Source organism: Cryptomeria japonica, chromosome 8 (genome assembly GCF_030272615.1).
Source record: "Cryptomeria japonica chromosome 8, Sugi_1.0, whole genome shotgun sequence".
NCBI lineage: Eukaryota > Viridiplantae > Streptophyta > Pinopsida > Cupressales > Cupressaceae > Cryptomeria > Cryptomeria japonica.
The window spans coordinates 604107535-604121095 of NC_081412.1; the positions used below are offsets into that span (position 1 = coordinate 604107535).

The window sequence follows — 13561 nt, forward strand, 5'->3', positions numbered from 1 at the left end:
TAGGTCGCTCTTGCATTATTTAGACTGAAAGGCATTACATTCCAATAGTATGTTCCCCATGGACATGTGAAGGCCATCTTATGTTGATCCTCTGGTGCGATCTTTATCTAGTTGTCCCCTAAAAATCCATCCATGAGTGAAAGAATGGCATGTCCTGCTGTTAGGTCCACTATTATGTCGATGTTTGGTAGGGGGAAGTCATCTTTAGGACATGCTTTGTTTAGATCTTTGAAGTCAGTATAGATACAGATGCCCCCATTTGGTTTGCCAACAGGTACAATATTGGATATCCACTCTGCATATCAATTGGTCTAATAAAATCAACATCCAAGAGTTTCTTAAGTTTTGCTTTGATGAGTACTTCAATCTGAGGGTGCATCTTGCAAAGTTTCTGTTTGATAGGCTTGGCATGACTAAATCAGGATCAAGCCTAGGCATGTCTTCATATGACCATGTAAAGTTGATCTGGTGCTTCTGAAAGAATTTGACAAACTTAGGTTGTTCCTCTGGAGTTAAAAGAGATGCCAGATGTATGAGGTGAGGAGTTTCAGGAGTCCCCACGTTGTATTCTTTGGTTTCCTTGATGATAATCATTGATCATTCCCGCCATGTACTAGAGAGGAGAATTTCAACCCTTTCATCCTCTGGCACCTCAGAGAGGTTTTCACCATTGGATACACTCTTTCTTTTTACTTTTGTGGGATCAAATAGTGCCATAGTGTGGTTTTCACTGGAAGATGCATGTTTTATTGTTATATTTTTGTAGTTAAAAGGTTTGGCATCCACCTTGAAGTATGTTGCGCTATTAAGTTCAATGGCGAATCCAGCTTTGTGATCCCCACTTGGTATGTTATCCCGTAGTTCCAAAAAGTCAATGATCGCCTCATCATTTTGGAAGTGGTCAAGGCATGGGGGATTTAGTTGGTTCCATTCGATGAGTTCATGATGGATGATGGGCATTACCTCATTAATTAGGTTAAGTTCGTTAGATATGTCAGTGAGGGTTAAGACGTTGTGGTGAAGGTCATTGATGGTACTCTCCTTGTCAAAATCAGGCGTAGGATGTGACGTAGGATCTATGGAAGAAGTTTCTAGTTCAAGAATTCAAGAGGTCTTTATCTGTGCTTTTCTATAAATAGGAATGTCTTTGAGAGGTGGAGGTAATGATGTGTCTTCCTCCTCTGAAGTATTAAGCTGGACAAAATCAAATTCCCACTCATGTGAGTCAGTCTCTGAGTCACTTTCCAGTATCCGATTACTATACCATATTGGGATATCCTTTGAGTTAAACATTGTAGGTGTGATCGGTTGATGTACCATTGTAGATGAAACGATCAGTGCTGTAGGAAGAATTATGGGAATTAATGAATCCGATATAGGGAGTATTGGTAGTGTTAAATCTGCTGCTTCTGCTGGAATTGTTAGTGTTGTTGATAATGTTGGGGATTCTGATATTGCTAATGGTGTTGTTGATGCGATTGCTGTGGTTGATGGGTTTGTTGGTTTGATTGGTGAGATGATTGGTGTTGTGGATGGTTTTGTTGGGAGTTTTAGCCTCAATGGGGCAGTTGGTGTGGTTTTTGGTGATGCTGATATAATCAAAGGTGACCTCTTTGTAGTAGGTTGATATAGAGGTTTTCTAGGTTTTCCTTTGAATTTGAGTTTAGGAAGGATCTCCCTTTGAAATCCTAAGCCTGTGTTATCTTTGGGCTTTAACTCCAGATGCAACAACTCATGTCTTCCTTGCTTGCAAGGTCCCAAAGCACTCTGACCATCATAACCCATTCTTTGCATAATGAGAAGGCCTTTTCCATACTGATTAGTGGGAAGTTTAGCTTGTGGAATGTCCGTGGTGATGGGATTTTATAGATCCATTCTGCTAAGTCCTCATCTCTAGTTTCTTCTTCTTGACTCTTTCCAAGGATGAACAACGTCAAAGTACATGCTGGCTTGACCAATGGCATTTGAAGTAACTGTTGAGGTTTGCCATGTGCTCTAGGAGAAGTGGGCATTTGTCCAACACAAAAGAGTTGGTTGAGATTGTATTCCCTAGGACCTTCTTCTGCTATTCTCATCTTGATCTTCTCTTGCTTGGGTATACTGGAGTTTGAACTAGAAAGAGAGGCTGGACTTATGTATGATGTGGATGAGATGGCTTCTCTATTGTTGGGAACGATAATATCTGGTTGATGACTTATATTGTGATAATATGCAAAGGGGTTTGCATCTCCCAAGATTGTAATTTCTACACCTTTATGCAGGAACTTGATACACTGATGGTAGGTGGATGGAACGGCTTGCATGGAGTGTATCCAAGGTCTCCCTAACAATAAATTGTATGGTAGAGGAAGGTCCAGAACTTGATAGATGATGTGTTTCACCACTGGGCCTACTCGGATTGGTAGCACAACAACTCCTTTGGATAAATGCTCTGCATCATCATAGGCTTTGATTGTGATCTTCTTGCGGGGATCCACTGATTCAATTGCATATCCCAAAGTTGTGACTAATTGTAGTGTAGAGATATTCAAGCTTGCTCCATTATCAATCAAGACTCACTTGATCCTATGTTGGTTGATAAACCATTCAATATGGAGTGAGGCATTGTGAGGTTGCTGGAAGGATGAGTTGTCACGTTCAGAGAAAGTGAGACAAGGTGATGATCTTAGGTTTCCAACCATGACTTGGAACTGATCCGTATTTATGTTTGCAGGGACTAACGCCTCTTGGAGAGCTTGATCCAAGATTGTTTTATGAGATGGGGATAGGTGCAATAGCTCTAAGATAGATATCAGTGTGGGCATTTTGTCTAACTGTTCCACAAAGTTATATTGCTTTGGAATAGATGGGGTGTGTTGTGGAGTTGCTTTTATGGTAATCTTTCTGTGACGTGTAACAACATTGCGTATAATCAGTGATATATGTGTTTCTCCCTGAAGTGGAAGGACCCCTTTGATCTTGGGATAGAAGTGGATTTTTGAACATAAGATGATCATTGTTTGTTGTTTTTGGGTCATATCCTTCGATTTCAATTTCACCTTGGTCAAGAAGATCCTGAATAAGATCTTTCAATCTATGACAATTGCTTGTCTTATGCCCTTTCCCTTGATGGAAATCGCAATGTTCAGTATCCCTCCACCATGAAGGTTTGACTTGAGGTTCATAATTTGATGTTTTGGGTAAGGTCACCAGATTTTGAGAAACCAACTCACGTAACACTATTTTGATGGGTTCCCCTAAGGGAGTGTATGTTCATTTTGGTTTAAAATTTTGTTGATGTTGTCTGGGTTCCTCTTGAGAGACATTGCATCCTTGATTTGGAGGAGAAACTATGTTATTCTTGGGTGGGGGGTTCTATCCTGCAAATCGAACCATAGGTTGTGCACTTTTGATAGTTCTTGCATCCACAACCCCATCATTGATGACGTTTTTGTTTTTGTTCCAGAAGTTAGGCTTGTCACTATTGAAGCATGGGTGAGGGCCATCCTTTGGTTCATTATATATTTTGATAAGCCCTTTTTTGATGAGATCTCGTTCACATTTTAAACCTTTTATGATCATGTCATTAAAAGAGTCTGTGTCATTGACGTCTAGGTGAAATTCTATTTCATCATTTAAGTTAGAAATAAATATTTCCACTAGTTCTTGTTCAGGTAACTGAAGAGAACGTCTTCTAGACATTTGACATCATCATTGTAGAAAGATTGAAAATAGCTCACCTAGTTTTTGTTTAGTGTTACATAGATCAACCATTGTGATATCACGTTCAATGTTGTGTGAGTAACATGCCAGGAACTTCTGGATGAGTTCTTCAAATGTCCTAATGCCACCTGGTTGTCGAGAAAACCATGATGTGGTTGTTCCTCCCAAGCTTTGGGGAAAGAGTCGCATTAGGTAGGTGTCCTTGTATGCCACTTCGAGGCAAGATGAATGGAATTCTCTAACATGATCACGAGGATCTCCTTTTCCTCTATACTTTTCAAACTTGGGTGTTTCAAACCCTTGTGGAAAAGGTGGCATATGAAGATTCCTATCAAAGGGATAGGGACAAATTTCATTGAGTGAAAATTGATTAGTTTTCAAACCACTGTGAAGTTATTGGGCGAGATTTTTGACTTGTTGCCGCAACATGTCTATTTCATTTGGAGGAGGAGGAGGTGGGGGATTACCTTGATGAAGGTTATATCTGATGTGATCTCAACCTCTTTCATCCTCATTGTGACTTTGGAGTTCTGATTCTTGCCTTAGTTGTGCAACATCAAAGTCAGAGGGTAGTTTAGCCCCCTCTTGAGCAAGTCATAAAAGTGAGCATCGACATTGCTCCCGAGTATTTCATTGAAAAGTCTATTAAAGAGAGGGTTGTGTTGTGCCCTTTCTATTTTCCTCCTCTTCCTCTTCAATTTCTTGTTGTCTAGACTTGGACCTGGTATGAGCCATTTTTTTTATAAGTTTTTGTTGAAGTTTGATGAAAATGATGATGAGTTGGTGATGAAATGAAATATTGATGTTTGGCGATATGTTTTGCATATAGATCCCTAGCACTAAAGGTGGATGTTACCAAAATTCTTCCTTGAATTTTTTGTTGTGTTTGATTGACAATTTTTGACGTGATAAGGTTTAGAGAGATCTGAGATGTGTTACAGACCCCACTACCTAGTAATGAGAGGATGCGCTCATAGACTAGTTTTAACCTGCATAGAAATACCTCTTAGGATGAGTTTATCCTAGATGTAGAGACACTCTAAAAGTGATATATTCTGTTTGATTCAAGCAATATCAAAATAGAACTTAGGATAAAAACCTCTTGATGTTTTGAGAGTTGAAATGGATTTGATGATGTGTGAATGTGGAGATGGATGAGATGTGAACTTCAACAGAAACTTTGTGTTATAAAAGGAACAAACTCTTCCTCTTCTTGTTCAGGGGTTGGTGGTTCTACCCTAGCTGAGTTATATGTGACACAAATATTTGGAAAGAAGGTAGGATTGATCTTGCCTCCCTTATTTTGATGATAACTCAAAGCTCTATATTGAGTAAAAGCTCCGCGGTTTAATGATTCTTGATCAAACTTGTTTGATTTCCCTTGAAGGTATAGACACATGTGATGTAAAAAAGCTCTATGAGAGACAGAGATTTGTCTATTAAGATAGAAGAATTTCCTCCTTTTGATAAAATCCTTTGAGCTTAATGGTCTTTTCTTTGAGTTGATATGTTGCTGAAGATTCTTCTTTCTCAAGATGTGAAGAATGGTCATATAGTTTGATACTTTTTGTTGTTGCTCTTTGTCTTTGATCTTTTGTGTTTTTGAAAATGTTTGTGTTGGATGAATACTTGTTTTGATTTGGGTTTATGATGTTTATTTGACAAGAAAACAAAGTAAGCACACAAACACAAGAATGTTGCCTCAAAAGGCACAAGTAAGTATGGGTCTAGATCAACCTAATCTTTTGAACTTTTTATGACCCTTTTCTTCAAATGTATTTTAGGTGTTTTTCCAAATCCTGAAGTTGGCTCAATTTGCATTGGTCTTGACTCAAAAATGAAAACACTTCAAACACTCCTTATCCCTAAGGTCAAATGGTCAGTTGTGATAATTTCAGTCCACATCTTGATATTTCTTCTCCTTTGGTACTACATACGTTATGAATCCCGCTGTGGCAGGTAAGGATGTGATATACTAAGTCTTGCATGAGCATAACAAATAGATGATCCCTATGATGGGGGAGTCACCACTTTTATCGGGCTACAAGTAACCTTTCAAAAAGATATGTTTCTACTCAAGGAAATATGTATGGTGAGTATCTTGGGAGCAAAACCTTCTATGCTCTTGCACTAAATTTATCACAAATATCCTCAATCAATAGAATGGGTGGGCTACTACTTAAAAGTGTTTAGTAATTTTTGATGTTTTTGGCTACAAGTTCATTATGTAGTGACTCACTTAAGAGCCTTGTAACTTGTGGTGGGGCCCATTTGTCCTTTCGACAAGTTACACTTTAAGAAAAACTATACCCAAGGCTACAAGTTTTGCTCTCACCTGATTTCTATAGCGGCTCGAAGGATTTACCATGCGAGGTCATTCCCAAGAGTGATGTGTCTCTTGGCAGATCTCTCTTAAAAAGATAAAATTTGAGTGTTACTAACACTTTTCTCTTGCACCTAGGACCATGAAAGCCAAGGGAGAGGATAGTGTGTGTTAGAAGTAGGACCACTTGACAAACTCTTTTGCACAAGTGTACCAAACACAAAATACACTTGTTCTTTTTAACTTGTCATTGCAATGATGTTCTATCTAATTGGAGATGTTACTCCAATCAACCATGATGTTCTTTTTAACTTCAAAGGCAATATGTTTGAGTAAACTAGGAATTTGAAATGCTGGTCAACTGAAATTGAAACACATATGCATGAAGTAAATCATTTTACAAAATGAGACAAGTTGATTGTTCTTTTTACCTGGACAAAATTGAAGTGTTGATTGTGAATTTTTTTAAGTTTGATGCAAGAAATGAGATTTGTCTTGTCTTGTTTTAAGCACCAAAATAGAGTGTATCCTAACTTGCAAGAAATAAAGTTTGTTTGTAAGTTTTAGAGCACCAAAAAATGAAGTGAATCCTAACTTGCAAAGAAATGAAATTTGCTTGTAAGTTTTAGAGCACCAAAATGAAGTGTTTTGGATTTTAAGCAAAAAAAAAGGGGTAGTTTTAAAACCTGCACATGAAGCGAAAAGTTGGTAAAATTCGAACATATGGTGGGCTTCCACAAGCATAAGAAAAAATATTTTATCGGTTACATGGCCTTTTTTACAATGTTCTGTTACAATAGCGCTACTCTGTGTGAAAACAGAAGCACTACTTAACACAAACGCGCTAAAGCAAAAACAACAACGCTAAAAAAGAAAATTTATGCAACAATACACAAGTGCCAATTTTAAAACAAAAGTGCTAACTAATGAACAATAGTGCTAGAATATTAACAAAAGCGCTAATTTTTGGACAATAGCGCTATTGTAAAAATAAAAGCGCTAGAAGACCAAAAACAATAGCCCTAAAGCGCGAACAAAAGCGCCGAAGTGCGACCTATGTGTCAAGCTAAATGGTCAAAAAGTTAGTTTGTTTTAAAAAAATTGTTGTTGGATTCATGTCGGGTTCACCAAATGATGCTCTGCAAAAAGGAGATTGTAAGGATGAAAAAACACAAACAACAAGCATTAGTGTTAGCAAATCAGAATTTAAACAATAGCCTAATCAAGTATATCAAGAGAGATACTAAATAAGAAATGGAAAGCATGCAAAGACACAAGAAGTAAACTAAATTCCTCCAAATGCTGACCAAAATGTTCATAGTGGCTCCTCTCTTGTTCCTCTCCTCTCCAAGTTCCCAAATGAGTGTAGCTCTCAGTAGCTTTTTGCACTATTTTTGGATGTCTTATGGAGATTCAAGATTATGAAATAAAAAGCTCATGAAATGCAAACATGAAAAAACTAGAAATGAGATTATGGTCTAATCTAGTGTTGATTTTAGTCCAAAAGAGTAAATGTAAATGCTTATGCTAAATGCTCTCTAAAATTCACTATAGGTTAAATGCATACAAGTTTTCAGGATCTGGATATTGAAGAAATGAGCTCTATTTATAGGAAAAATGGAGCAATGGATGGTTGAGATTGAGTAATTTCAACAAGGGTCAAGATTGAATGATATTTAATCCATGTGAGGACTTTCAACCCAATCCTAGGATGACAAGTGTCAACATGAGAGGGGTTGAGAGGAGAGGGAAGAAGCATTAAATGCTTGACATGACCCGAGGGTTAACTTGGGAGTTAAGGTTAAGGCTAGGTTGAGTGAATAAATTCATTATCCAAAGAATAATGCTTTTATCCAATGGATAAACTCTTGTGCAAAGGTTAAAGGGATAACCATGGTCAAAGCAATAAATGCTTGAGGAGACACATGGGTCACATGAGGGTTGAGTTTAGGGGTCAAAGTCCCTAACCATGGGTGCAAGTGGATTTAACTATAAATGGTTATGTAAGAGCCATTAATGGTCATGCAAGAGCCATTAGTGGTTTGGAAGATTTTAGAGGTTGTCTTGTTGAACACACAAAGCATTTAATGCTTTTCAAAGACTTTGAAGTCTTTGAGAAGTGACTCCAAGTTGCTTAGGAATGTGACAATATTTAGGGGATGGATTAGGCTAATTAGAAAGGGGTTTAGAAGAATTTAGAAGGGGATTAGGATTACAAGTGGATTTGGTGGGTGAGGGAAAAATAGGATTTTTATTGAAATAAAATTCATTTATTTCAATAAATAGGTGCAAGTTGCATTTTTAGGAGAATGCAAGTGGGGGGATTTTAATGATTTAAATACATGTTTTATTTAATTTATTTGAAAGAGGAAAGGGGTATTAAATTAAATAAATAAGATTTATTCATTTAATTGATTTGTGAATTTGGTTTAATGAATTAATTAAAATAAATTGAATAATTTATTTAATTAATAGAAGGATATTTGAAGATGAATTAATTAAATGTTAATTTAATTAACTGATGGATAGTGGGTTTTTAATTAAATAAATAGCAAATATTCATTTAATTAAACTGGACAGATTTATATGACTACACTTCTAATTCACATTTCTTCATCATCTTACTAATTATTCCAATTTCAATTCTATCATCATTTAATCATTTAAACCATTTTCTAATGTTAATTAAATATTTGTTATTTCATTAATTGTGATTATTAATCCTTCAATTTAAATAATCTTTATTATTTTAAATAAATTCTATTTCTATTTCTTTATTCAATTAATCATTAATCCTTTTCTAAATATTAATTAAATATTTATTATTTAATTAATTGTTATTTTAATCCTTTAATTTAAATAATCTTTATTATTTAATTAAATTCAATTTCTAAATAATTAAATGATTTTTTAAAATAATTTAATTAACTAATTCATATTTCTTCCAATTTTATTTAATTCCATTAATTCTTCAAATTCAAATTCTTCTATATTCTTCAAATTTCAAATACATGTGCATAATTCAAAAATCAAATTGAAAATCAAAGTCAAGTTCTGAATATATTCAAATAACAAATTGAATTTAAAATAAATTCAATATTTGAAATAAATCTCATGCAAAGATTAAATTGAAAAGCAAAGTCAAAGTGCAAGCATATGCTAAATTAATTATCTTTCAAGTTCCTATTTTTATCTTTCACTTTGTTTTTTCCCAAAAAGCTCTCAATCAGCTTTCAATCAGTTAACTATTTCATCCTCTTTATTTCCTCCAATCCCCCTTTTTCATCTTTCAATCAACTTTTTTCTCAAGCAGTTAACTCATTTATCTATTCAATATCCAGTTCCACCTCCAAATTAGTAGTTCAACTATCAATCAGCATGTGAGCTCACCTAAGTTCCATCTCTTGATCATTATGTTCCACCTCTCAATAAATCTCACCCAATAATCTATAAATTGAGCATTCAATCTCCATTTTCAACAATCACGAACTTTGAATCTTTGTGTCATTTGTAGGTTGCCAGTGCGATATCTGAGAGCCATCATACCACAAAGAGGAGAAGAACAATGAAAGCTACATGTAGTCATAGAACATGGAGATTTTATTGAATATATTACATTCCTATTGTTTGATTGTATCATTTCATTGGTTTTGTTTAAAATTCTTTGATTAGATAGGGATTCGTGATTTCCCTTTGTTTCTAGTTGAATTAAATGATGAATTTTAGCATACTAATTTTGGTGAACCTGACGTGAATCAAGAGCTAATTAACCTTCTCTATTTTTTGTGTGATTGTTTTAGGTTGTACGGATTTTTCATTTTTTCACAGGTTTTGTATGGATTGCTAAGCAGATTCAATAATCACGCAATTACGTTTACAGAATCACACAAACACATAGACAAGATCATGCAATTGATAACACAGGGTCACACATTCATATGAAACCCATCACACAATCGTCTTTATCTTATCATGCAATCGACCAAGTATTGTTACGCATTAGACGCAAATATTTATGCGTCCTATTTGTCTTAGTTTTCTGATTTTCTGTCCTCTGTCTATCTTAATTTTGTATGAAATTTGTTAAATCTAATTATTGTTTACCCTTATTTCATGCTTTAATTATGACATCTTATGGCATGTAACGTACAATTTAAGATTTCGAGTGCAAGGAGGATAAAGGAACAAAGGAGGCAAGCTAGACGTTATTAACAAATCCTAAAGGCAGAAAAGAAGATACAAGATCTAGAGGACCAACCAGCCATTGATAGATACAACAACCTAGTTCTCTCATATAGAGTGAAATATTATTTGCTTAATATAGAATGGACGATGAGAGATCTTTCTAGGGCATTATAGTCTATTTTGCAGGTTCGAGATCAAATTTAGTCTTTTTATTTTTATTTTTTGATTGGTCTGTCTGTCATTTACGCATTTGCCTAGATATGTTCACGCAATCGCTTTGTCAGTATACCGCATGCACTTTATCAAAATTACACAATCATTTTTCCAGAATCACGCAATCGCCAACACAGAATCACACATTCGCTTAGGTATAATCACGCATTCTCTTAGGTAGAATCACGCATTCTGTGATTCTATGTTAGTGATTGCGTGATTTTGGAAAAGCGAATGTGTAATTATAGTCCTCATTTACATCCTCATTATCATCCTCATATACATCCTTAGAATAAGTCCTTGTATAATCTTCATTATCATCCTCATATACGTCCTTAGAATAAGTCCTTGCATAGTCCTCATTTACGTCCTCATTGTCATCATCATTTATGTCCTTATAATTTTTGCATAATTCCTTGCATTGTCTTCATAATTAGTCCTTATTAGACCTCATATACGTCTGTCTTAGTCCATCATCATTTGCATAATCATCCTAGAAAGTCATAGCATGTGTCCTAATGGGTCTCCCAGGTTATGGTTTGCTCCCCTTTGAGCAACCTAATCTAGTGCCAAACGACGGTCAACGAGAAATCATTGAAGGCTTTGATAGCTTGGCTTGGAAATTAAAGACAAGTGCACCTCAATACATAGGAGTCGAGTATGAGCTAGATAGAGACTATACAATTTCCCGTAGAATTGATAGAGAAATTGCTGCAGAACTTTTGAGAGAAGAACTTGAAAAACTTGTATTGCAAAAATCTCAAAGTACTCAACAAGTCCCGCATCCTAATCCCCAATAGAGAGTCTATTCTAGTGTTGCATATTCCACATTTGGGTATAGAGTCTTGCATTATCATCATCTTGCATTAGATTCTAAAGAATCCTCATCTAGAAGTCTTAAATGCTCATCACAAGGTCACAAAAGACAAAAAGTAAAATGGACCCAAACAACGACCCGTCAGTTAATCCAACTTGGAACATGGACATATCAAGTAGTTAATGGTCAAATCCTCATGCAATGCCTACAATACATGAGCTACAACAAAATTTAACACATGAAGAGATTAAGTCAGCTCAACAAGACCCACATGTCCTTATGATTCTAGATGCTCTTATACACAATGACAGGGACATATATCTCTTGTTGTTATTGCAAAATTGTGCCAAAATAACCTAAAGATTTTGATGTCACAACAATCTTACCACCAAGAACTACTTTAGGTCCAAATAGCAGTCAGATACCACATGTAACACAAACACAAGTGATGACATCAAGTTTCTCTCAGAATGCACCAATATCATCTATACAAACAAATGTCATTTCAAACATGAGTTCTCAAGCAAGTGCATCATCCTCAACAATAAACATTAGTGCACAAACGTAGGCTATCATAGCCTCTCAAACTACACCAGTAATGTCAAGTGTTTGGGCACCAATTCAAACACAAATTTCTCATATAACAAGTGCGACTCAACCTTTGGTTTCCTATTCCATAGGATCTACCTACAATCATCAAAATAGAAACCCAGGTTTCGCTAATACAATGAGTACAATCTAGTCAAAAAGGGTTTGCATTTTGCTTATTTCATAGTACCTAGCGGAACTCATAACACGAAGAATTATAATTATGGTACCTTTCAATGAACTCCTAGTTATATTACCAAGAATACTTTTGTGGGAAATATACATGCACAAAGTGTACCACTGACTCAAACAAGTATTTTGACCCAACAAGTACAAAATCTGCAACAACAGATGACAACTATGCAAACCCATAATGATAAAAAGAGCTATACAATGCAAGACTTACATCCTTATCCTTTTGATCACACATTACATATGCTGCCTTTCCCACAATATTTTGAAACACAAAAAATTGATAGATACCAAGGGAAAGGTGATCCTAGAGATCACACCAAAGAATTTTTTACTGCATGTATAGAGGTTGCAACTGAACACACTTATCTAATGAGATTGTTTCCAAAAAGTCTCAGAGGTTCAACTTTGGAGTGGTTTTCACATCTCCCACCAACAATCACATCATGGGGTGAATTAGCTGAACATTTCATTGCTAACTTCTTGCATAACATTGAAACCCTAGTTACATTAATGGACCTATGTACCGCAAAATAATATGAGAATGAAACATTTGCGTCTTTCATACAAATATGCACATCTCTCTATAGAAGGTGCAAGCCTATTATTCCTGAAATTGACCAAGTTGACATGTTTACAGAAAACTTAATCCCTAAAATTAAGTACCCAATACAAATGCAATGTTTGACCACATTTAAACAAATCACTGAAAAAGACTTAAAGTGCGAGAAAGGACTAGTAGAACAAGGTATCATAAAATATGGGAATAACTACAACAATGATAAATCTATGTTTTGGTTAAGAAAAAAGAATGTGACCAATGATGGTGTTGTAGATGCCTGTACAGTGAACAAAACTCAATTGAGTTTGTCTTTACAAGGCCCAAGTCAATCATTTAGTCCACATATAGAGAATAACACAATATCGACCAATGCAAATGTTGCACAAACTACCAACACAAAATTACCAAGGGTAAATGCTCCAAAAAAGAATTAAACACCTCTAGGGGAGCCTATTGAATCAGTGTTAAAAAAGTTAATACAGATAAATATGATCACTTTGACATAAGTTAGAGTATATGAACCAGGTCCTTTCAAACCTACATGGTGGAATGATAACGATTTCTGTGACTATCATCGTACAAAAGGTCACAAAATTGCAAGTTGCTATAAATTGAAAAACTTAATATAAGACATGATAGATCAAGGTGACATCATAATTGACACCAACAAAACTTCAACAAATGCGAATCACACCATATTTAAGGATCCATTTGTCAAACATGATAAAGGGAAGGCATCCACATCAGGAACACAAGACAACACAACAAACTACACAAAAGTCTCGTATGACTATACTATCCTTGCTATTAGCTTAGGAGATGTAGTAAAGGGTGATTTACAACAAGAACTTGATGATGATGAGCAACATCAAGTGACTTATGAATATGATAACCAAATTTGCATGATGTCAGAAGCACCAAAATATGATGAAGACAAGAATCTCTGTCTTATGGACTGGGGGCAAGAAGAACTGCTTTA

At 35.5% G+C, this 13561-nt stretch overlaps 1 protein-coding gene across 1 annotated transcript in view; it reads left to right on the forward strand.

The window, feature by feature from the left end:
• The first annotated feature begins 1354 nt into the window (after window positions 1-1354).
• Window positions 1355-13561, forward strand: part of LOC131857830 (uncharacterized) — a 150516-nt gene continuing 138309 nt past the window's right edge. The window contains exon 1 of the mRNA XM_059210570.1: window positions 1355-1494. Within this exon, the coding sequence (XP_059066553.1) occupies window positions 1355-1494 (140 nt within the window). The remainder of the gene's footprint in view (window positions 1495-13561) is intronic.